The sequence below is a fragment of the Mesoplodon bidens genome (genome assembly GCF_964165515.1).
Source record: "Mesoplodon bidens genome assembly, chromosome: 4".
NCBI lineage: Eukaryota > Metazoa > Chordata > Mammalia > Artiodactyla > Ziphiidae > Mesoplodon > Mesoplodon bidens.
In genome coordinates this window covers 93,745,464-93,772,381 of record NC_138160.1, presented here as the reverse complement: position 1 = coordinate 93,772,381, position 26,918 = coordinate 93,745,464, and the positions used below count along the sequence as shown (strand labels likewise).

The 26,918-nt window shown below is 40.7% G+C and overlaps 1 protein-coding gene across 1 annotated transcript in view; it reads right to left on the bottom strand.

Annotated features, from left to right (window-relative positions):
* EPB41L4A (erythrocyte membrane protein band 4.1 like 4A) overlaps window positions 1–26,918 on the bottom strand; it is a gene marked incomplete at its 3' end in the record, with an annotated part of 159,744 nt that overhangs the window by 5,358 nt on the left and 127,468 nt on the right. Inside the window, exons 3-4 of the mRNA XM_081231101.1 lie at window positions 20,916–20,967; window positions 14,498–14,576 (exon numbers count right to left, since the gene is read on the bottom strand). Of these exons, the coding sequence (XP_081087227.1) occupies window positions 14,498–14,576; window positions 20,916–20,967 (131 nt within the window). The remainder of the gene's footprint in view (window positions 1–14,497; window positions 14,577–20,915; window positions 20,968–26,918) is intronic.

The window sequence follows — 26,918 nt, the reverse complement described above, 5'->3', positions numbered from 1 at the left end:
AACGGGAGAAGCACTGGTTTGAGAAAAGCATGGGTCGCAAGTACACATTGGGACCCTGCCATTAATGGAGGGGAAAAGCGGGGAGACGCCAGCAGATTCCATCCTGTAAGCTGGTAGGAAGCCTGAAGGCTTGATGGGATTCCAGTGTGATAGGAGGCAAGGACATGCTTCAGGACCCCGGAGGAAGATGGCGGAAGAGTAAGACGCGGAGATCACCTTCCTCCCCACAGATACATCAGAAATTCATCTACACGTGGAACAACTCCTACAGAACACCTACTGAACGCTGACAGAAGACCTCAGACCCCCCAAAAGGCAAGAAGCTCCCCACATACCTGGGTAGGGCAAAAGAAAAAAAGAATAAACAGAGACAATAGGATAGGGACGGGACCTGCACCAGTGGGAGGGAGCCGTGAAGGGGGGAAGGTTTCTACACACTACAAGCCCCTTCGCGGGCGGAGACTGTAGGTGGCGGAGGGGGAAAGCTTCGGAGTAGCGGAGGAGAGCACAGCAACAGGGGTGCGGAGGGCAAAGCGGAGAGATTCTGGCACAGAGGACCGGTGCCCTCAGGCACACACCAGCCCGAGAGGCTTGTCTGCTCGGCCGCCGTGGCGGGCGGGGCTGGGAGCTGAGGCTCGGGTATCGGCTTTCAGTCGGAGCGCAGGGAGAGGACTGGGGCTGGCGGCAGGAAGAGAGCCTGAAGGGGTTAGTGCACCACGGCTAGCCCGGAGGGAGTCCGGGGAAAGGGTCTGGAGCTGCTGAAGAGGCAAGAGACTTTTTTCCCTTTTGTTTCCTGGTGCGCGAGGAGAGGGCATTAAGAGGGCTGCTTGGGGAAGCGCCGGAGACAGGCACGAGCCGCGGGTAAGGCACGGACCTCGGAGACGGGCGTGGGCCGCCGCCGCCGCCGCCGCCGCCGCCGCCGCCGCCGCCGCCTGCCGCCCGCCGCCGCCGCCGCCGCCACCGCCGCCCGCCGCGGCCCGCCGCTGCCGCCGCTGCCGCCGCCGGGCCTGTGTGCGAGCGCGGGTCACTGTCCGCCCCGCCTTCCGGGGGGCCTGTGCACCCCGCCACTGCCGGGGTCCCCGAGACCCCGGGACGGCTTTCCCGGGAAAGCGCACGGAGCGCCACGGGCTGCTGCAACGTCACGCCGGCCTCTGCCGCCGCAGGCCCGCCCCACACTGCGCGCCCCTCCCTCCCCTCTGCCTGAGTGAGCCAGAGCCCCCGAATCAGCGGCTCCTTTAAACCCGTCCTGTCTGAGCGAAGAACGGACGCCCTCCGGCGACCTACGCGCAGAGGCGGGGCCAGGTCCAAGGCTGAGACCCGGGAGCTGTGAGAGCAGAGGCAGGGAAATCTCTCTGTGCAGCCTCGGAGGCAGCGGATTAAAGCTCCACGGTCCATTTGATGTGCCCTGCGTCTGTGGAGTGCATGAATGGACAGCGAATCATCCCAAATTGAGGAAGTGGACTTTGAGGACAAGATTTAAGACTTTCCCCCCTTTTCCTCTTTTTACAACGAATTATTCCAAATTAAGGAGGTGGACTTAGCAAGATTTCAGACTTCTCGCCCTTTTCCTCTTTTTACAACGAATTATCCCAAATTGAGGAGGTGGACTTGGAGAGCAAGATTTTTGATTTTTCCCCCTGCTCTCTTTTTGTGAATGTGTATGTGTAATCTTCTGTGTAAGATTCTCTCTGTATAGCTTTGCTTCCACCATATGTCTCAGGGTTCTATCGGTCCGGTTTTTTTTTTTTTTTTTTCAATAATTACTTTCTAATTTTAATAACGCTACTATATTTCATACTTTATTCTATTTTACTTTACCTGCTCTTTCTTTTTTTCCTACTCTCCCTTCCTCCCTCCCTCCCTCCGCTCCTCCTTTCCTTCTTTCTTTTTCTTTCCTCCCTCCCACCCTTCTTCTTTCCACTTTCTTTTTCTTTCCTTCCTCCCTCCCTCCTGTCTTTCTTCCTTTCCTTCCTCCCTCCCTCCCTCCTTTCTTTCCTTCTTTCTTTCCATCCTTCCTCCCTCCCTCCCTCCTTTCTTTCTTCCTTCCTTCCTTCCTTTCTTCCCTTCTTCCTTTCTTTCCCTCTCTCTTTCTTTCTTCTACTAATTCTTTCTTTCTACTTTTTCTCCCTGTTACTCTGAGCCGGGTGGATGAAAGGCTCTTGGTGCTGCAGCCAGGAGCCAGTGCTGTGCCTCTGAAGTGGGAGAGCCAACTTCAGGACACGGGTCCACAAGAGACCTCCCAGCTCCACATAATATCAAGCAGCGAAAATCTCCCAGAGATCTCCATCCCAACACCAGCACCCAGCTTCAGTCAACGACCAGCAAGCTACAGTGCAGGTCACCCTATGCCAAGCAACTAGCAAGGCAGGAACACAACCCCACCCATTAGCAGAGAGGCTACCTAAAAACATAATAAGGCCATAGGCACCCCAAAACACACCACCAGACGTGGACCTGTCCACCAGAAAGACAAGATCGAGCCTCAACCACCAGAGCACAGGAATTAGTCCCCCCCACCAGGAAGCCTACACAACCTACTGAAACAACCTTAGCCACTGGGGTCAGACACCAAAAACAACGGGAACTACGAATCTGCAGCCGGCAAAAAGGAGACCCCAAACACAGTAACATAAGCAAAATGAGAAGGCAGAAAAACACACAGCAGGTGAAGGAGCAAGATAAACACCTACCAGACCTAACAAATGAAGAGGTAATAGGCAGTCTACCTGAAAAAGAATTCAGAATAATGATAGTAAAGCTGATCCAAGATTCTATTTCCATGATCCATAATCTTGGAAATAGAATAGACAACATGCAAGAAACAGTTAACAAGGACCTAGAAGAACTAAAGATGAATCAAGCATCGATTAAAAACACAATAAATGAAATGAAAAATACTCTAGATGGGATCAATAGCAGAATAACTGAGGCAGAAGAACGGATAAGTGAGGTGGAAGATAAAATAGTGGAAATAACTGATGCAGAGCAAAATAAAGAAAAAAGAATGAAAAGAACAGAGGAGAGTCTCAGAGATCTCTGGGACAACATTAAACGCACCAACATTCGAATTATAGGGGTTCCAGAAGAAGAAGAGAAAAAGAAAGGGACTGAGAAAATATTTGAAGAGATTATAGTTGAAAACTTCCCCAATATGGGAAAGGAAATAGTTAATCAAGTCCAGGAGGCACAGAGAGTCCCATACAGAATAAATCCAAGGAGAAATACACCAAGACACATATTAATCAAACTGTCAAAAATTAAACACAAAGAAATCATATTAAAAGCAGCAAGGCAAAAACAACAAATAACACACAAGGGAATCCCCATAAGGTTAACAGCTGATCTCTCAGCAGAAACCCTACAAGCCAGAAGGGAGTGGCAGGACATAATTAAAGTGATGAAGGAGAGAAACCTGCAACCTAGATTACTCTACCCAGCAAGGATCTCATTCAGATTTGATGGAGAAATTAAAACCTTTACAGACAAGCAAAAGCTGAGAGAGTTCAGCACCACCAAACCAGCTTTACAACAAATGCTAAAGGAACTTCTCTAGGCAAGAAACACAACAGAAGGAATATACCTACAATAACGAACCCAAAGCAATTAAGGAAATGGGAATAGGAACATACATATCAATAATTACCTTAAATGTAAATGGACTAAATGCTCCCACCAAAAGACACAGAGTGGCTGAATGGATACAAAAACAAGACCCATATATATGCTGTCTACAAGAGACCCACTTCAGACCTAGAGACACATACAGATTGAAAGTAAAGGGATGGAAAAAGATATTCCATGCAAATGGAAATCAAAAGAAAGCTGGAGTAGCAATTCTTATATCAGACAAAATAGACTTTAAAATAAAGACTATTAGAAGAGACAAGGAAGGACACTACATAACGATAAAGGGATCGATCCAAGAAGAAGATATAACAATTGTAAATATTTATGCACCCAACATAGGAGCACCTCAATACATAAGGCAAATACTAACAGCCATAAAAGGGGAAATCGACAGTAACACAATCATAGTAGGGGACTTTAACACCCCACTTTCACCAATGGACAGATCATCCAAAATGAAAATAAATAAGGAAACACAAGCTTTAAATGATACATTAAACGAGATGGACTTAGTTGATATTTATAGGACATTCCATCCAAAAACAACAGAATACACATTTTTCTCAAGTGCTCATGGAACATTCTCCAGGATAGATCATATCTTGGGTCACAAATCAAGCCTCGGTAATTTTAAGAAAATTGAAATTGTATCAAGTATCTTCTCCGACCACAATGCTATGAGACTAGACATCAATTACAGGAAAAGATGTGTAAAAAATACAAACACATGGAGGCTAAACAATACACTACTCAATAACGAAGTGATCACTGAAGAAATCAAAGAGGAAATTAAAAAATACCTAGAAACAAATGACAATGGAGACACGACGACCCAAAACCTATGGGACGCAGCAAAAGCAGTTCTAAGGGGGAAGTTTATAGCAATACAATCCCACCTTAAGAAACAGGAAGCATTTTGAGTAAACAACCTGACCCTGCACCTAAAGCAATTAGAGAAAGAAGAACAAAAATACCCCAAAGCTAGCAGAAGGAAAGAAATCATAAAGATCAGATCAGAAATAAATGAAAAAGAAATGAAGGAAACGATAGCAAAGATCAACCAAACTAAAAGCTGGTTCTTTGAGAAGATAAACAAAATTGACAAACCATTAGCCAGACTCATCAAGAAAAAAAGGGAGAAGACTCAAATCAATAGAATTAGAAATGAAAAAGGAGAAGTAACAACTGACACTGCAGAAATACAAAAGATTATGAGAGATTACTATAAGCAACTCTATTCCAATAAAATGGACAACCTGGAAGAAATGGACACATTCTTAGAAATGCACAACCTGCCAAGACTGACTCAGGAAGAAATAGAAAATATGAATAGACCAATCACAAGCACTGAAATTGAAACTGTGATTAAAAATCTTCCATCAAACAAAAGCCCAGGACCAGATGGCTTCACAGGTGAATTCTATCAAACATTTAGAGAAGAGCTAACACCTATCCTTCTCAAACTCTTCCAAAATATAGCAGAGGGAGGAACACTCCCAAACTCATTCTACGAGGCCGACATCACCTTGATACCAAAACCAGGCAAGGATGTCACAAAGAAAGAAAACTACAGGCCAATATCACTGATGAACATAGATGCAAAAATCCTCAACAAAATACTAGCAAACAGAATCCAAGAGCACATTAAAAGGATCATACACCATGATCAAGTGGGGTTTATCCCAGGAATGCAAGGATTCTTCAATATACGCAAATCAATCAATGTAATACACCATATTAACAAGTTGAAGGAGAAAAACCATATGATCATCTCAATAGATGCAGAGAAAGCTTTCGACAAAATTCAACACCCATTTATGATAAAAACCCTGCAGAAAGTAGGTATAGAGGGATCTTTCCTCAACATAATAAAGGCCATATATGACAAACCCACAGCCAACATTGTCCTCAATGGTGAAAAACTGAAACCATTTCCACTAAGATCAGGAACAAGACAAGGCTGCCCACTCTCACCACTCTTATTCAACATAGTTTTGGAAGTTTTAGCCACAGCAATCAGAGAAGAAAAGGAAATAAAAGGAATCCAAATTGGAAAAGAAGAAGTAAAGCTGTCACTGTTTGCAGATGACATGATACTATACATAGAGAATCCTAAAGATGCTACCGAAAAACTACTAGAGCTAATCAATGAATTTGGTAAAGTAGCAGGATATAAAATTAATGTACAGAAATCTCTGGCAGTCCTGTACACTAATGATGAAAAATCTGAAAATGAAATCAAGAAAACACTCCCATTTACCATCGCAACAAAAAGAATAAAATATCTAGGAATAAACCTACCTAAGGAGACAAAAGACCTGTATGCAGAAAACTATAAGACACTGATGAAAGAAATTAAAGATGATACAAATAGATGGAGAGATATACCATGCTCCTGGATTGGAAGAATCAATATTGTGAAAATGACTCTACTACCGAAAGCAATCTACAGATTCAATGCAATCCCTATCAAACTACCAATGGCATTTTTCACAGAACTAGAACAAAAAATTTCAAAATTTGTTTGGAAAAACAAAAGGCCCCGAATAGCTAAAGCAATCTTGAGAACGAAAAACGGAGCTGGAGGAATCAGGCTCCCTGACTTCAGACTATACTACAAAGCTACAGTAATTAAGACAGTCTGGTACTGGCATAAAAACAGAAAGATAGATCAGTGGATCAGGATAGAAAGCCCAGAGATAAACCCACGCACATATGGCCAACTTATCTTTGATAAAGGAGGCAGGAATGTACAGTGGAGAAAGGACAGCCTCTTCAATAAGTGGTGCTGGGAAAACTGGACAGGGACATGTAAAAGTTTGAGATTAGATCATTCCCTAGCACCATACACAAAAATAAGCTCAAAATGGATTAAAGACTTAAATGTAAGGCCAGAAACTATCAAACTCTTAGAGGAAAACATAGGTAGAACACTCTATGACATAAATCACAGCAAGATCCTTTTGGACCCACCTCCTAGAGAAATGGAAATAAAAACAAAGATAAACAAATGGGACCTAATGAAACTTCAAAGCTTTTGCACAGCAAAGGAAACGATAAAGAAGACCAAAAGACAACCCTCAGAATGGGAGAAAATATTTGCAAATGAAGCAACTGACAAAGGATTAATCTCCAAAATTTATAAACAGCTCATGCAGCTCAATAGCAAAAAAACAGACAACCCAATCCAAAAATGGGCAGAAGACTTAAATAGGCATTTCTCCAAAGAAGATATACAGACTGCCAACAAACACATGAAAGAATGCTCAACATCATTAATCATTAGAGAAATGCAAATCAAAACTACAATGAGATATCATCTCACACCAGTCAGAATGGCCATCATCAAGAAATCTAGAAACAATAAATGCTGGAGAGGGTGTGGAGAAAAGGGAACACTCTTGCACTGCTGGTGGGAATGTGAATTGGTACAGCCACTATGGAGAACGGTATGGAGGTTCCTTAAAAAACTACAAATAGAACTACCATATGACCCAGCAATCCCACTACTGGGCATATACCCTGAGAAAACCATAATTCAAAAAGAGACATGTACCAAAATGTTCATTGCAGCTCTATTCACAATAGCCCGGAGCTGGAAACAACCTAAGTGTCCATCATCGGATGAATGGATAAAGAAGATGTGGCACATATATACAATGGAATATTACTCAGCCATAAAAAGAAACGAAACTGAGCTATTTGTAATGAGGTGGATAGACCTAGAGTCTGTCATACAGAGTGAAGTTAGTCAGAAAGAGAAAGACAAATACCGTATGCTAACACATATATACGGAATTTTAAAAAAAAATGTCATGAAGAACCTAGGGGCAAAACGGGAATGAAGACGCAGACCTACTTGAGAATGGACTTGAGGATATGGGGAGGGGGAAGGGTGGGCTGTGACAAGGCGAAAGAGAGGCATGGACGTGTATACACTACCAAACGTAAGGTAGATAGATAGTGGGAAGCAGCCGCAGAGCACAGGGAGATCAGCTCGGTGCTTTGTGACCGCCTGGAGGGGTGGGATGGGGAGGGTGGGAGGGAGGGAGATGCATGAGGGAAGGGATGTGGGAACAGATGTATATGTATGACTGATTCACTTTGTTATAAAGCAGAAACTAATTAAAAAAATAAATAAATAAACTTAAAAAAAAATGAAAAAAAAAAAAAAAAAAAAAAAAGAACCTAGGGGTAGGACAGGAATAAAGACACAGACCTACTAGAGAATGGACTTGAGGATATGGAGGGGGGAGGGTAAGCTGTGACAAAGTGAGAGAGAGGCATGGACATATATACACTACCAAACGGAAGGTAGATAGCTAGTGGGAAGCAGCCGCATAGCACAGGGAGATCAGCTTGGTGCTTTGTGACCGCCTGGAGGGGTGGGATAGGGAGGGTGGGAGGGAGGGAGGGAGGGAGACGCAAGAGGGAAGAGATATGGGAACATATGTATATGTATAACTGATTCACTTTGTTATAAAGCAGAAACTAACACACCATTGTAAAGCAATTATACTCCAATAAAGATGTAAAAAAAAAAAAAAAGAAGAAGCAATGCTGTTCTTTCCAGAGCCCAAACCGGAGGTTCTCTTGAGACTTCTGGGGCCCAAGACAGCCAGGAAGGCTCACAGCAGCCTTTGTTGAGACCCTGGTGAGGAAACTGAAAGATATGAGGACAAGTAGAAGTTTGATTTCTGGTGCCAGCAAAATGTGACACTGAGACATCTGAGAGGAAAGCACCTGCCTACAGGAAAGGCAGGACGGTTTTCTGCCTCCAACAGAGAGGGATGCAGCCTGTGACAGGAGCCTAATCATTCTGGATGAAACTTAATGTGCAGGACAGAAGGAAATGTTTAAATAATAACATAGTACTGAACACTGTGGGGAAAATAGCATGTATGACTTAAGAAAAAGAAAAGCAGGAGAGAAAGCACCCACTGACTCTCAAGAGAAAATGACAAAGATTGGGAATAACATTTTTGCAGTTTACAACTAATGATAAACATACAGGAGCAAAGAGTAGCAGTATCACCTTGTACTTATATAGTCCTTTTAAGGTCACAATGTCTTTTGAATCCATCCTGAAATGTGACCCACAGCTCAACTCTGATGTGTTGAGACCCATTAACTTCACTTAGAGAAGGAGACAGGGACACTGGAAGAGAATGTGTGACTGAAGGTCACTCAGCTCATAAAGAAGCTAAAACACACTAACCTTAACAAAGAGAAGGATATGGATTACCCAGTATAATAATAATAAATAAGTGACGAGTTTAATGTCAATCCCCAACAAAGTACAATAAAATATTAAAAAACAAACACCTGTTTTCAGAAGCTAAAATGTATTCATCATGAACAAGTCATTTGGAACTAACATTATTCTCTTTTTAGAAAGAGTTAAAATTTCAGTGTCATCACACATAGGGTTGTCAGCAAAGCAACAGGCAGACTCACTCACTCAGACCCACTCACTCTCCGTCTTCTCTCTCTGGGGGACTGAAACCATAGCTCTCTTTTGGTCACTGTAGAATCTCCTTGTCCTCTGCACTGGACAACAGTGCTCCACACAGTATTGAAAGGAGGGTGAGTGGGTGAGTGAATTCTGTCTTTATGTACAAATTCAAGAAATGCAGGCTAGAGGGCAGTAGTAGGATATTCTGATTAATGGATTGACTTTCACCTGGAAGACCTATCCTCAGGGCTCCAAGTTGGTCTTTTCCTCCCTAATTTTTTAGTCAGTAATTTGAAAATATAAGATAATCATTATTTCTATTTTAACTACCCCCACCATGTACTGAACACTTCATTTTTGCATTATGGTAAGTACTTTGCATGTATTATCTTATATATTCCTCCCATCATCTTTCATTCGTTCATTCATTCATTCATTCATTCATTCATTTATCTATCTATCTATCTATCTATCTATTTATTTATTTATTTATTTATGGCTGCGTTGGGTCTTCGTTGCTGCGTGCAGGCTTTCCCTAGTTGCGGTGAGCAGGGGCTACTCTTCGTTGTGGTGTGCGGGCTTCTCATCGAGGTGCCTTCTCTTGTTGCGGAGCATGGGCTCTAGGCGCGTGGACTTCAGTAGTTGTGCCTCACGGGCTCTAGAGCACAGGCTCAGTAGTTGTGGCGCATGGGCTTAGTTGCTCTGAGGCATGTGGGATATTCCCGGACCAGGGCTCAAACCCATGTCCCCTGCATTGGCTGGTGAATTGTTAACCACTGTACCACCTGGGAAGTCCCCCATCATCTTTTTGAAGAAATACTATAATGCCATTTTACAGATGAGAAAACTGAGACTTTAAAAGGTTATGTAATCTTCTCAAGACAACACAACCAGTGAGTGGCAGAGCAAGGCTGCAAAACCCAGCCTGTCTGCCTCCAAAGGCTGCCTTCTTAACGAATATGTGCATTATGCTTATCGAATCTGCAGAAGATAGCTATGAATGACACATAATACATGGAAGGCTGTCATAATATTTTGAATCAGAATTGAAAATAAGTTTAACAGATGTCATGAGGACACAAATTATTTAAAAAACTGATAAAGAGAAAAGAGATTAGATTTATTTCGCATAAACCTAGAAAGAAAACCTAGTGCTGATGACAGAAGTTCCAGAGATCTTTTATTTCTTATTGAACTTCCAACTGCTTTGTGAAGCAGCAAGGTTTCCTCTCTTTAAAATGTTTAAGAAGAAAGAAGCTGGCTAACATCTCAGGAACTTTTTATAAAAATAGAGGGTAGGATATATGACCTCAGAGTCCCCCAACTTCATCTATTCAGAAAATATTTTAGAGCACATAGCAGGTACTCCCAGTTGAAGCAATTCTATTAACTTATATTTTTCATAGTCTGGAGCCTTATTATTATTATTTTTTTTGCCATACGCCGGCCTCTCACTGTTGTGGCCTCTCCCGTTGCGGAGCACAGGCTCCGGACGCGCAGGCTCAGCGGCCATGGCTCACGGGCCCAGCCGCTCCGCGCCATGCGGGATCCTCCCCGACCGGGGCACGAACCCGTGTCCCCTGCATCGGCAGGCGGACTCCCAACCACTGCGCCACCAGGGAAGCCCTGGAGCCTTATTTTTTAATGTATCCCATTCATCTAAAAAATTTTCCCCCAAGATACAATGTCCTTCTGGAATACATCATCTAGCATGATAATTTATCTACATGAGAAGATTCAATGCAGCATCACATATAATTTTAAAAAGGAAACAAGCTGGGTAGTCATCCACAAGGGCGGGAGTAAAACAAATGGGTTAGATGGTGAAAGAGGTCTGTAACCGTATGCATGAAATTGTGTGTGACTTTCAAAAAAAACTATACATGGAAGAATAAGTAAAAGCATGTTTAGGGGCTTCCCTGGTGGTGGTCCAGTGGTTAAGACTCTGTGCTTCCAATGCAGGGGGCGCAGGTTTGATCCCTGGCTAGGGAACTAAAATCCCACATGCACACAGCCAAAAAAAACAAAAAAACAAAAAAGGGAGCTGTGCTTGACTCTGTACTATATTTTATCCTTTAACTCTTCTTAGATGGAATCACCACAATAAAAATAATTATTTTTTTTAAAAAGCATGTTTATTTGTGATGACCTAGAGGGGTGGGATAGGGAGGATGGGAGGGAGGCTCAAGAGGGCAGGGATATGGGGACATGTGTATACATATGGCTGATTCACTTTGTTGTGCAATAGAAACTAGCATAGTATTGTGAAGCAATTATACTCCAATAAAGAAAAAATAAATAAAATAATAAAATAAAATTCAGGGAAAAAAAGCATGTTTACTGTAGCTTTATTTTTCATATCAAAAAATTACAAACTATGTATAAAATAGATGGAATAAGAACCTACTGTATAACACAGGGAACTATATTCAATATCTTGTAATAACCTATGAGAGGAAAGAATCTGAAAAAGAATATATATGTGTATGTATAATGAATTACTTTGCTGTACACCTGAAACACTGTAAGTCAACTATACTTCAATTTTTTAAATTAAATTTCATAAAAAAGAAAAAAGAAATAGAAGAGAGAAAGTGAAGGGAAAAAATTACAAACAACCTAAGAGCCAGTACAGAGTAGGTTGGAACAATTTTCCAACGAACTGAAGCAAGATAAATGTTCGACTTGAAAATGCTGGCCTAAGTATGCTTTTCCTTTAGTAGCTTATTTTGGGGGATTCTGTCTTTTGGTTTCAGTTTTCACTTTTGCCAAAATTATCTCATGTAATTGACTCCCTTCCCTTTTTAAGGTCCATTATGCCTAACCATTTAAGTTAGCATATTCATGCAAATCAATGATTTTATCTCTAGGATATACTAAGAGTCAGTATACAATAATATCACATTAAATGCTCATTTAACTTACTTAAATTCGACTCTATGTTTTGTACAATAAAAACAAATTATTATAGATCATGGCCACTAACTAAGCCAACAATATCATCTGGTTCTTTACATGAAATGGTCTAAAACTTGAGGAAAAAAAGGTTGTATTCAATATATTGTGGGGTCGTAGATTACACACAAATCCATATATTCTGCTAATGAGCTGTTAGTAGATTCTAAAGGGAAATTTCCCTTCATCATCAGTATTTGGTAAACAGATGTGAAGTAATGCATTATAAAACACTGCTCTTTTCCCCCCTTCTTAACACTAAATCAAGTATCTTTTGGCATCTCTCATTTAAGATGTAACTCAATGGGGGACTTCCCTGGTGGCGCAGTGGTTAAGAATCCGCCTGCCAGTGCAGGTGACACGGGTTCAATCTCTGGTCCGGGAAGATCCCACATGCCGCGGAGCAGCAAAGCCCATGTGCCACAACTACTGAGCCTGCACTCTAGGGCCCGCGTGTCGCAACTACTGAGCCCGAGTGCTGCAACTACTGAAGCCCACGTACCTAGAGCCCACGTTCCGCAACAAGAGAAGCCACCACAAAGAGAAGCCTGTGCTCTGCAATGAAGAATAGCCCCCACTTGCCACAACTAGAGAAAGCCCGTGCGCAGCAACGAAGAACCAACGCAGCCAAAAAAAAGAAGACGTAACTCACTGAACCACCAGAGCAAAGAGAGAACGAAATAGTAAGTGCTAGCATTTATCAAGCACTTAACTATGAGCCGAAACAACCAATTTATAAGAGCTTTACAAACATTATTCCATTTAATGCTTACAAAAACCTTATGAGACAGGTACATCTCCAATATTACAGGTGAGGAAATTGAGCACCGAGAGGTTACTGATAACATCAAAACGAAGAACTTTCCTTGTATTTTCATAAAATGTTGTGCCCTGTAATTCCCTAATGAGTTACAGATATAAATGTGCATTTATACCACTTGGACTCAGTTTCCCCATAAGCCCTCAACTCAGAAATCCCTCTTGAATGCAAAGACTCTTCATGAAATTCTAATGTAAACATGACCCCTCGCCTCAACCTCTCCCCAGCACAGTGCCCCTTCTCCCATAGAGGTGTGCTCGGAGAAACCCTGGAGAGGCAGCCCTGCCTTTGCAAGTGCTTGCTAACAACGTGGTGATGGGAGAGGCAAAGCAGATGTCAGCACAGTTCTACAAATGAGGCCTAATTACAGCACTTCAGAGCGGAAGATAAAAGGTCTGATTAGTTGACCCTCTTCTCACTCTTCTGTGTGCAGTGCAGAATCAAGACAAAAGAAAGTCTAAGGAAAAAGATGAAAGGATAGAATAGCAACAAGACCATAGACTATCTTAGTTATCAAGGAGATGATTTCCAATTTTCTGAGCAATGCATTAGGCTTTACTCAAGCCAATGATGGGTTCACTGGGAAAACTGACCATTTAGAGTTCAGTTAGGGAAAACGCTTCTGTTTTTGCTATTACATGCAGGCAGGTCACTAGTGGAATAAGTGAAAACATAATGCTATTGTCTGCTCTTTATAAGCCATTTTCAAATGCTGGTGTGGGCTGCTTTAACAATATAATCAATACCAATCAGAAATTCTGTCTTAACTGAAATAAGATATTTGATGACAGGTAAAGTAATGCATTAAAAAACACTGGGTTTTTTCTCTCCCTTAATACTAAAAGCAATTATCTTTTCATTTTCCATAGAGATGAATGAAATCCCTGGACAGCTGATATTTAAGCTACGACAATTAAAGAGAAGTGAGTGGCTCTTCAAGTTTATAATTACGTATGCAAACTCAGCATCAAAATACTGTCCCTACATGAATGAATTTATCCATGAAACAGAAACAGACTCACAGACATAGAGAACAGACATGTGGTTGCCAAGGGGGAGGTGGGGTGGGGGAGGGAGGGATTGGGAGTTTGGAATTAGCAGATGCAAACTATTATATATAGAATGGATAAACAACAAGGTCCTACTGTATAGCACAGGTAACTATATTCAATATCCTGTAACAAACCATGGGAAAAGAATATGAAAAAGAATATATATGTATATGTATAACTGAATCACTTTGCTATACAGCAGAAACTAACAAAACATTGTAAGTCAACTGTACTTCTATAAAATAAATTTTAAAAAATATATATCCTCCATTTACGCAGTTCAGATGGCTACATTTACAGGACTACAAAGACTGAATGCATCCTTCACAGTAACAATACAGAAATATCCCATCACAGCAGATGCAGAATCTATTACCATGTCACCCAGGTCCACTCCATTGTTCAAACACATCTATCGTCAGACACTGAACTGCCTCATGCAATGCTAGTTTAAATTTAACTCTCACAGGAGTCCCATTACAAAATGCCTGCAGATACCCATCCAAATATTTGACCCCAATTTGTTTTAAATAAAGCCTTTTGTATATGTCATACATGTACTGATCAAAAGCAAAGTCGGTACTATACCTGGTTATTTCTTCTTTAAGCTTACATGGATCTTCGGCATAGAATTTAATACCAAAATACAAAGTATATGGAGGTCCAGCTAAAAATAAGAAATAGAAATTAAATTTCACATTATAAATTAGTCAAAATAGTAGTGTAACATTACACAACTACTAAAAATTACACTCACCAAAAATATTTGCAAACCATATACTGGATAAGGGGTTAATATCCAAAATATATGAGGAACTTATACAACTCAATAGCAAAAAACAAACAACCCAATTAAAATAATGGAACCTAAATAAACATTTTTCCAAAGAAGACATTCAAATGGCCAAAAGATACATGAAAAGATATTCAACATGGCTAATCATCAGGAAAATGCAAATCAAAACCACAGTGAGATGCCAACCTCACACCTACAAGAAGGGCTACTGTCAAAAAGACAAAAGTGTTGGTGAGGATGTGGAGAAAGGGGAAGACTTGTGCACTGTTGGTGGGATGGAAATTGATCAAACCATTAGGGAAAACAGTATGGAAGTTCCTCAGAAAGTTAAAAACAGAGCTACCATATGAGCCAACAATCCCACTACTGGGTATTTATCCAAAGGAAATGAAATCAGGATCTCCAAGAGATGTATGCACCCCCATTTTCACTGCAACATTATTTACAAAAGCCAAGACATAGAAACAACCTTTCAGTAGATGAATGTGCACAAAGAAATGGGATATACATACACAATGTAATATTATTCAGCCATGAAAAGAAGGAAATCCTTCCATTTGTGACAACATGGATGAACCTGGAGAACATTAAGCTACGTGCAACAAGCCAGACACAAAAAAACAAATACTGCCTGATCTCACTTATATGTGTAATCTAAAACAGTCACATGCCTAAGTGCAGAAAGTAGAATGGTGGCTGCCCAGGGCCAGGAGGAGGGAGACATGGGAAGCTGTCAGTCAAACAGTAAAAAGTGTCAGTTATGCAAGATGAATGAGTTCTGGTGATTTAATGTAGAGTTTGGGGACAATAGTTAACTAGTGTATAATACTACTGTATTACATACTTGAAATTGGCTAAGAGGATCGATCTTAATTTAAATCTTCTCACCCCACGCCCACCCCAGTAACTATGCCGAGGTGATAGGTAAATTATTTAGCTTGATGTGGTGCTCTTTTCACAATGTATACATCTGTCAAAACATCAAGTTGTACACCTTAAATATACACAAATTTTTTATGTCAAAGATACCTCAACAAAGTTGTTTAAAAAATTACACTCACCAAGAATTTCTAAAGACAGAAAACGCAAAATGAAAAAACAAGGGTTCAGAATTGAGCAATAGTAAGGCTTCAACTATGTAGTTATCTATGTAGTATGGGTCTATGTGCTCATAAACACAAGAAAAAAGACAGGACCAAATACATTAGAATATTGCCAGTTCTTCTCATCTCTGGTTAGTGAGATAAGCACAAGTTTTATTTATTTCTAATTTTTCCATTTTTCACATTTTCTACAACATATGTATTTTTTCATAATGAAGAAAGATTACTGATAAACAAAATGAATAGTTTTAAAAACCACCCTCCTACCACTAAGTACTGCAAAAAGTACCCCCCAAAATCTGCAAAATGGTGGAAACAATTTAAATGCTCAGCAGCAGGTGGACCATTTAAGTCAACCACAGGATATACACAGGGTACCATTCAACCGTTTAAATGGGCAGAGGGGAACTTTATGTACTGATGGGAAAAGATCACCAAGCTCTATTTCTGACTGCAGAAATATGACTCCTTTTGTGTGTAAAAGAAAGTTATCTGTTAAAATATGGGCCCACACCCCAACAGAAGAATGCATAAGAAATTACCAAGAGTGGCAAACTTTGGGAAGAGGGGCTGTAAACTTTTTTTGCCCAGCTTTATTGAGGTATAATTGACAAATTAAATTATAAGATATTTAAAAGTATACATTGTGAAAGCATTTCTCCCCAGCAAGTTAATTAACACATCCATCCCCTCACATACTAACTTTTCCTTTCGGTAAGAACATTTAAATTCAGAACTTTCTTACCATGTATATCTCTTATCATTTAAAAACAAAATTATCAGTGAGGCTATGTGGTAGGATTAGGAGCAATATTTGTTTCATTCTTAAACTTTTCTGAATCTAAAAATATGTTCTTACATATTTAAGAACACATTTCTCATCTCAGTCATTTACCACACACAGAAGAACTACATGCACAAATACCAAATATATATGAAACAAAATCTGGAATTGTACCTGGGAAAATATAAAATATAATTAAACACTCATACTGTGCAATAGGACACAAGCCCCTTCATTTGCCAGCCACATTATATTTTCACTAGAAATATTTCTATTTCAGAAGGTACAAATATAACCTGCACTGTTTCCAAAACTGCATACTTCTGAGCAATGTGGTAACTAGATCTTATATTAAATCTTGTTTTAAAATGGATTTGTTACCTGGTGCACCAATCGGTAGTCACAGTTTCTAATTTTTTTCTCCAACAAAAGCTCTCCCACACAAATAAAAAAGATATGAAACAGGCACCTGTGTAAAAATACTTCCATCCACACACTGTTATCCCAAGTCTCTGATACTGTATAACAGACATACAGTTTATTTTCATTTTTAACTAAGTAAATAAAGTCACAAATTTAGAAGCTGGGGAGAGGAAGTTACATAGAACAACAGATAACAAAGCCATAATGAACTTATAATATAAGAACTATGTTATTATTTATTATTATTATGACACACAAGCTATGTGTATAAAACCCCTGTTCCTGACACACAGAAGACAAGCAACACTAGGGCCTGGCCCTGCTCCCCTAAGCTACGCCTTCCTGTGTAAGGCACTCCTTAGGCTGGAGCTTCTTTAGAAACTAAATTTTAAAAGAAACTTTGTTACAATTTATCATTAGAGTTGATTCCATATGTCCGAGTTCTATGTTTCCTTATTTTATTTCTGACAAACAGACCTCTACCCCGAACACAGATGTCAAGGAGGCACTGACTGTTAAATATTTAGAAAAGCCAGGAAGTCCACCCGCTGCTGATCTGTGCCAATCAAGCTCTGTGTTACTGAGCAGATGGGTCCACCTGCACCTGCAGGACACCAGGGCTGGCATCTGGGGGCAGAAGGAGCACAGATGCTGCTGAGATGGTGCACAAAGGGAGGAAGGCCTTGTCCAGACTCCAGAGTTGCTTTTATTCTCTGGAATATGACAGATTGCACCCTATTGACCCAGCCTAGATAGTTGAAATGTATTTAGTGATGAGCAGTTAAGAAGCAGAAGTTTGAAAAATATATAATTAAAAACATTGTTTGGACTAATTCTCTTTAAGGACTTTTGGCCCAAATCAGCCCTCCCTTTCCCACTTACATACAAAGTGTCTGGTGTCCAAATATATAAATTACTATTCGACTGTATGTGATAATGTGCAAAAATGTTTCCTAAACATCTGATTCCCAACAAGCATCTGGTAACATATGCAAGGCAAGAAAAGCTCCAAGGAGGTAAAGCAACTCGCCCGAGATCCCAATGATGAGAACCACGTCTGCTAGTACTTAGAGTTCAGTGCCTGCTGGCCACTATTCCATACAGGCTCTGAGGGAAAAAATTATAACACCTTTAGAGCAAGCAAATACTTCATTTACACATCACTGTTTTATAGATCAATCAAAGGCTAAAGAAATGGAGATTTTGGAGGAAGGATATGTCTACCCAGGTATTTTTTGGCTTCCTAGCCTAAGACTGACTATAAATATCAGGCGCTGATGAAGTAAATTCCTAGATTATCATCTTGATCTATGTCTTTCCACAGAGTCTACCTTTAAGAAATCCTTATGTAAAGTAAGTTAATATTGTTTTACTCTAGCAAAATAGAAGCCAGAAACTGGGAATCCTCTAATCTACCTTTTGTGAAGACTAATTTCAAGCCTTTAATGATAATAGTCTCCCATTAGCTCAGGATAACTAAATCATAATGCACCTATGAGAATCCTGGTGACTAGCAAATATTCTGTCATTTTTACAGATATTCCTTCTGACTTATCTGCTGGAGATGTGAGAGCCATTCCCCCTCATTAATTATCAAACTATCTTATGAGATAAAAAATTATGCATTATTCACTTACATAACTTTTCTTCTATTGTAATATCAGTGTTTTATTCTTCCTGTATGTCAAATTTTTAATAGGATGACATTTATTTAGGATGAGAAAGTAATTGCATTACAGATTATAGATATTAAACATAATATTTCATGCCATGTAATGAAATAGATACTTCAAATGCTCTTAGGAACACTTGAATAATACACCTTAAATAAAATAATTTCTATTTTTCTTCATCATTTGGGTAGGAACCTCAACTTTTTTCTTAAAAAAAAAACCTTTGCGTTTGCTTTAAAATAACAATTCTTGAAATTTTTGGACTGGTATTTTTATTTATTTATTTATTTATTTTATACAGCAGGTTCTTATTAGTCATCCATTTTATACACATCAGTGTATACATGTCAATCCCAATCGCCCAGTTCATCACACCACCACCCTCACCCCCCGCCGCTTTCCCCGCTTGGTGTCCATACATTTGTTCTCTACATCTGTGTCTCTCTGCCCTGCAAACCAGTTCATCTGTACCATTTTTCTAGTTGAACTGGTATTTTTAAAGTAAGTGGTTCAAATGGACAAGACAGATATTTACCGTATTTATTATTATACCTGAATCTTTTGGAAAAGTGCAGATTTCTAGATCCCAAGGGATCAGACTTGTTAAACTGGAGTGCCTACCATTCACACGAGGATACCTCTTGGAAGTTATCTGCATTCACATCTAATCACATGAAACTCCTGCTTCCCCTCAGCCTTTAGTGGGCAGTTTGCTCACTCAAGAAGCATGTGGTATTAGAAGTCAGAAGGTCAGGACTTCAGTCATCCCTCTGCTGTCAAGCAGCTTCTCATCCATGGCAGGTCATAAGCTGTTTCTGATTAGGATTTACTGCTGTGTAGGCTGAGTAGGCAGAACTTGATGATGTCTAAGGTATATATTTTGAGGGTTCTTTCTCATCTCATAAGCCTCCAGCCCCATCTTTGAAACCTGTTGCCCACTCCCATCCAGAATGCTGGCCCCCTAGCGGCTATGTTTGCGCTGACCTTGCAAAAAGCCTAGACATAGCTGATAGGACTGAAGTGAGCTACTGACTCAAACTGGGCTGGTCCGACACCAGCCCTAGAATTCGGAACTGCAATTCAGAGACAGCCAGTGCACTTCTGCCTGTGGCTAGAGCTGTAACTTGGAAACTGAGGAGGCTTAAAGAGAGCCAGGCCACAGACAGAAACAAAAATGATGCTGATGTTCAGAGAAACAGTACTCACTGAGTTCCTGACCATTCGTTCTGCAGTTCTTAGCTCCCAATTCCTTTCTGAGGAACAGCTCAGTTCCTGTTCTTGGGGTCCGGAAAGCATCATGTGACCCATTTTACCACAGGGAGTGAGCCAATACACATGGAAAGTACAGACTCAGAATGGGGATAAGAAAGGCCAGAAGAATCCACTAGATCTTATTAGCAATAATTTGTACATTAAAGCAAAATGGTTTAATGATACAGTTTCAGTTTGGGAAGATGGAAGACATTTTGGAGATGGACAGTGGTAATGGTTGCATAACCATGTGAATGTACTTAACGTTGCTGAATTGGTCAAAGTGGTACACCTTATGTTATATACTGATATTTTACCATAATTTTAATAAAGATGATTTAAAAGTAACTACTCTTCTGCATACTTAAGGGCTGCAAGTGTGTGTGCACATGCACATTTATAAATAAAAACTTGGGTTATGGAAATTAACATTAATGAATATAACCTTAATTAGATTCTGAGTCACCTAGTAAGATTCATATTGATAAAATTAAAACCAAAACAGATGGGTCCTTTCTGAAGCCATAGCAATCTTTCAGGTTATGAGGGCACTCCTTAATTAACGACTCAGCCAACTGAATAATGTGAAGGGCAAAACCACTCCTTAACCCAAGAAACCCAAGCACTTTAAAAGGTCGAATGTCCACCTCTTTTTCAAACCAGTGCCTCTCTGCCTTTTCTGTCTGAAGGTGAAATTTTAAAGACAATGAAAAAGTCACAGACAAAAGTCCAGGCCAGGTGCACACAAAAGCCAAATTCAATACTCAGATCCACTCAGAGTCTTTATCTACACAAATCTAATCAAAGTTTGCACAGAGTTTGCAGAGACCTGGCAATGTACAAACACCCATCTCCATATTCTGGCACTCAAGTGATAATATTCACCTACGTAGTATTAAAGTCTATTTCTGCACCCATCTAATCATGGACATTAAATTATTTTCAAATTTTAACAAAGTTAAAATCAAATACCTACTGTTGATCAGTTCTTTGTGTTCAGCTAGGGTTTTCGCAGGATCCAGCCAATACTGTGTGAGGAAGAAAAGGGTAATTACAGAAATTAGTTGCTTTTCATTGGCCTCCACTTCAAGAGTATTTGGAAAGTGTTATTTTTTTAAATAGCATTTAAATAATAAGTAAAACATTTCATTTATGATATATACACATAAACTCACATAAGAGTTTTCTGCTGCTAAAACATTAAAAGAAAAGAAAAATGTCAGTGTTTGGAGAGAAGCAGAGAAGAGAAACAGGAGAGAACCCATGCTGGGTTCTTAGTTGAATTCTCCTACTGGTTATAAGATCAGTAACATCAAGATGCTAGTGAGTGAGCTTCTTACCGCCTCTGGTGGGAAAACAACGGCTGCAGAGAATGCCCCCCAATCTCTTTCCAGAGTCCCTATAACAATTCCCCTACAGACATGTCTACTCCTAAAATGTCTTTACTCTTTTCATGTCCAGTCCCATCCCTTACAGGTATTGCTGCTAGATGTAAGGAAGCAACCAAATCAAATCAAATCCTCATTAAGTAATCCAGGAGAGGTGGCTCAGCACAGTGACTGAGGGTTCGAGTCCCAGAGCAGACTGGTCTGGATTCTGTCCTGGCTCTCCCCTCATTATCACCATGTAACTTGGAAACAGTTACTGGACCTCTCTCTCTGAACCTTCTTCGTAGGCTTGCTAGGAGTATTAAATCAATTAAGTTATGCAAAGTCTTCAGAATAGCCCCTGGCTCACACTAAGCATGCAACACATGCTAGTGATGATTATTATTAAGGTGTGATGGTCATTCTTAATAAGTGCCATTAGCCAGTCTAAGGTACTTGCTTATTAATTCAAATTAATTTTTGATGAAGAGAATTTTAAACAATGATGGGAGAATTGGGGGCTCTGTGGAGAGGCCTTCCTTTAAATCTCACCTTTGTGAAATAAAGTCACTGAAAGAAAAAGAAACAAGCCTTCTGCCTCATCTTCATGTGGAGGAAGAGCAGGAGAGAAGCAAACCAAGTACAAAGGGGACACCCGGGGCTCCCATAGAAGCACACAGTCGAAGGGATTCCACTGCCTGGAAAGTCGGGGGTGGTGGGCAAGGTGGAACCTTTACCCTGCTGTTCTGGCCAAATGCTGGAGATTCCAAGGGCTGAGCTAACCAGTTTCCATTTTCTCATGTTCCCGGATGAAGAAGGAGCAATTCTCATAGCAGGGAGGTAGGAGCTGGTCCACCTTGAGCCACTTCATTCCTAGCACTCTTGTGTTTGTCCTGGTGAAATCACTCACACTCTCCTTACCACACTGGGTCAAGAATCACAAGCCACAAAAGGAGTCTAAGAGAACCTTCCTGCCCAGCTTCCCTTTCCCTGCCCCTCCACTAAGGGCAGAAATGCTTGCTCTGCTATATAACAGTAGCAGTAATTATAAATAGTAATGATAATATTTTATATAATCCCCTTACCTTTTATTCCTAATTACATATAAAAATCATTCATCCTAAATGAATGTATTAATCATTTTATTGTAAGATTTTATTACAATACTTAACTCTATTCATGTACACATAATCTTCACTATTTGCCACTCCTAGAGCAGTTGCAGATTTTCCAACTTTTTCAAAAGGTAACCAATATAAATGGGTAGCAACTTATGACACAATGTTCATTATTCCGCTCCTTATCATGTCTCAATTTTTGAAGGTCTAGAAACACTCACTTTTAAAGTAAAAAAGATATATTTGAAGAAGAGGCCATAATCAGTGAACTGCTTTTGAAGCCCACAATGGCTAAAGATATGGCTTTGGTGTTAAAACAAATGGCTCCCAGGGAAACACTGATTCATCCAAATCAAGTAAAATCAATGCAAATGCTCAGCTGTGTGTTGGACACAGAGCAGACCCTTTCCTCTAGGTATATAAAGCTATGGCTGCTTCCCACAAAATGGAAACATTAGGTGGGTGGACTGTTTCTTGCAATTCATGTTAAACAAAAGGGTTTGACTATCCCTGGATTTTTCAAGTAAGATAAAACCAAGGAAAACACACTCAACCATAAACACTTGCATCAGGTTTCTATTGCTGCCATAACAAGTTATCACAAATGTAGAGGCTTACAACACCACCCATTTATTAACTCCAAGGTCTGCAGATGAGTTGGTTTCTTTGCTCTAGGTTTCACAAGGCCAAAATCAAGATGTCAGCTGGCTGGGGTCCTGGAGGGTTATTTGGGGAGGAGACCCTACCCACAAGAGCACCTTTGAGAGGAGACTTGGAGTTGGGCCATGAGAGGCCTTCCCAGTTTTCTCCAGATGTCAAGGCACACATAATACTAGGCCTTAATTTTAGGCCCTACACTGCACTAAGTGCTTGGGGCAAGAAAGGAGGGGAGGGAAGAGGTCTCTGGTCTTCCTCCTCTGTCTAATCTCATCTTGAAACTAGTAAAAGACAGAAATTGCAAGAGAGTCTCCTTTTAACATCATCATCTACCCCAAAACAAACTTTACAAACATTTTCCTCAAACCAAATCATTGTCTGTTTGTTTTCCCTTCCAGAATGATTTTCAGTCATTAAAAAGCCAGGTAAAGAAAACAAGAAGGAAATTTTAAACTAAATGTAATGGGAAAGACTGGTTAATCTCTTAAAATTTTTCACCTAATGATAGTCTGTACACTTTTAAAATAAATCTTTCCTTGAGAGCAATCAGATTTGTGAGGTGAAAAAGTATAATGAAGTTTCTGAGACGAGTTATAAATTACAATTTTGCAGCCAAAAAGGAAGAGTCAAGACTCAGCCAGAGGCTGCTCACTGCACATTAGATACGCTAAATATCAATCCAGCGCTTGCCACGCACACATTGCATTTGATCTAAATGAAAACCAGGGGTTACAGAGGTCAGACAATGATAAATGCCCCAGAACGTACATAATAAAACACGAGCCACCAGGTTCCATAAGCTAGCATTTAAAATGTAAAACCCACTTACGCTCAACCAAAGGAAAGAAATGACCTTGGAACCAAAGCAGCCATCCCATGATGGCACTTGTCACCACACATTATCAACAAGCAATCAAACACAGCACATGTGTGATCACCATGAAACACATCAGGCAGCTGCTCCATCAGCAGTGAGAAAAAAGGGCACAGAATTTGCCAATGAACACAGTATCCCAGTTTCAGTTTTAGGGTCTACGATCAGAATATTCACCTGTATCCAGAATGGATGTAGGCTCTAAAACTGTGATACCATTCATTCACTTAACATTTGTGGAATACCCACTACATATATTCTTTTTTTTTTTTTTTTTTTTTTTTTGCGGTACGTGGGCCTCTCACTGTTGTGGCCTCTCCCGTTGCGGAGCACAGGCTCCGGACGCGCAGGCTCAGCGGCCATGGCTCACGGGCCCAGCCGCTCCGCGGCATGTGGGATCTTCCCAGACCGGGGCACGAACCCGCATCCCCTGCATTGGCAGGCAGACTCTCAACCACTGCGCCACCAGGGAAGCCCCATATATTCTTTATATGTCATGTCAGATCTTGTCTTGAGGAGTGTAGCAAAACACAAATGACTGAAATTTTTCCCTAACCATGGGGCACCCACAGTTTACCAGACACATAGACACAGAGTTGAAATATAATGTGGTGAGATGATCATGTGTATAAGATGAATACATATGAGATAAAAAGATGATGTAAAAAGAAAATGAGCTCTTCAGGGTAAGTACAGAAAGGCATCATTGAAGAGAAAACCTTTGAACAGCATGCTCGCAAATAAAAAAACTTTCCCAAAGTAGAAATGGAGAACACAGCCCTAAGTTTTTATAAGAATGATATCTAACAGCTCCACTGCTCTTAAAGCTAATGGATCCATTTTTAAGTAACAACATAGAATATAATACTCCAAGTCCTTTATAGCTGAGGGCTTCCTGAAATCAGTGCTACCCAATAACTAGTAACTATGCAGCTAAGAAATCGATGTTCCTGAAGGACTTCCAGAAAAAGAAGACCCGAAGGACTTCCAGAAGCAATGTCCCATTCAGTCTTCCCATCTGTCCTGGGTTGGGGGAAACAGAGAAGCAGAGAGCTGAGCAGTGGTCACTGTGGTGCTGGGCTACAGAACAGCTTTCCTGAACTGCGCTTGCTACCTAGACAGTCACGAGGAGAGACAGCCCCATCTCTCTCATCATCTCTCAACATTCAAGCTGTTCAGTCTCTAGGAAAATCTTTCCATCTTGCCCCCTTCCTGTCCCCCATCTCCTCTCTCCTATTTCAAACTTATATCCTATAGTGCTGTATATCCTCACAAGCTGAATTAGATCCTATTTTGCAGGAAGATAAGGTGACAATTAACCAAAACAGACCCTGCTCTCACATCCTGATTTCTACAGTGGGATTCCTAACACAGGAGAATGTTAACAAACTGTAACCCCAATACCCAATCACTAAGGAGTCAAGATGACAAGCCCTCCTTGGCAATGACTCTTTGCCAGGGTGCAGGAGTCCAGTAGTTAGGTGGCCTTACCTCTTCAGTCCTGTCAATCTTTTTGTTTGTTTGTTTGTTTGTTTGTTTGTTTGCGGTACGCGGGCCTCTCACTGATGTGGCCTCTCCCGTTGTGGAGCACAGGCTCTGGACGCACAGGCTCAGCGGCCATGGCTCATGGGCCTAGCCGCTCTGCGGCATGTGGGATCTTCCCAGACCAGGGCACGAACCCGTGTCCCCTGCATCGGCAGGCGGATTCTCAACCACTGTGCCACCAGGGAAGCCCAGTCCTGTCAATCTTAATAATGGGATTTATGCAACCCGAAGAGAAATGACAGGTGGGCACAAGTTCCTTCTTACTCTCTGACAGTCTTGGCTAAATGCCCCGAGCATCTTTTATCCACCTTGGCTGATCATGTCTCGATTTCATCAATTTCCTAGGCAACAGTCTCAAAATTAGAATTTAAAACTCTAACGCTGTCCAGTAAACCGATATCCTAATCTTCAAAAGATATGTATTAAATTCAGGGTCCAACCTTCCATTTGTCAACTGTTCTTTTGGAGTCTCCTAGAGCTCTAATAGTAGAATAAGCCCTAAAACATCTTACATAAAGCATGGACAGCATCAAATAAAAAGAGCTTTGCTGCATCTTATTTAACACTGAGTATAATTCTGACTCACCTTTGGAGAATGTAAGAATACCACAATGATATTTAATAATGTTTCCTGTAGATAAAAAAAAAAGACTTTAAAAGCACACAGTCTTCATCAATATAACAAAATAACTTCTTGATCTAAGGGAGTATGAAAAGTTGACAATCTATAAGTGACAATGGAGCCAAAAAGATCTCAAAAAAGGATACTACGGCTCATTCCTGGGGAGTTCTAGGACTTGACATAATTTGCACATAGGTTCCCAGAAATCCAGGACTGTGGTGATAGCTATTTGTGCTTTGTCCACACCCATTTTCCAATGCCCCTGTATAGACACATCTCAGGCCCTCTAAGCAACATTCACAGGACGTGGTTTTAATTTGCTCCTCGGTATCAATCACAGAAGCCTTAGGACCTCAGGTAAAACCACGGTCACAGAGCTAACTCACAGCAGGGACAGAAACCAGGGCTTGCCATTAGGCCATCACTGAGGGAAGTGTGTGTGGGGGGGGGGTGGTAACTGGGCCCCATTTTTTCAACAAAAGTGGATTCCAATTAATTACTGTTGGACCATCTGGCTCCTCAAGAAGTGTCACTGGCCCCAGGGACTATTCCTCAGTTCTTTCACATGGACCCTGGCACCACCTAAGACCTAGAGAAGTAACAACAGTAACAGCTAATGCTTATTAAATGCTTACCATGTGCCAGGCACTGTTGAAGACTACATTCATTCACTCATTTAGTCCTCTTAATAACTCGATGAATTAGGAACTACTATAATTACCACTTGACAAATGAGGAAACTGAACCACTGATTAAACAACTTGCCCCAAAATACAGAACAGCAGGTCCAAGGAAC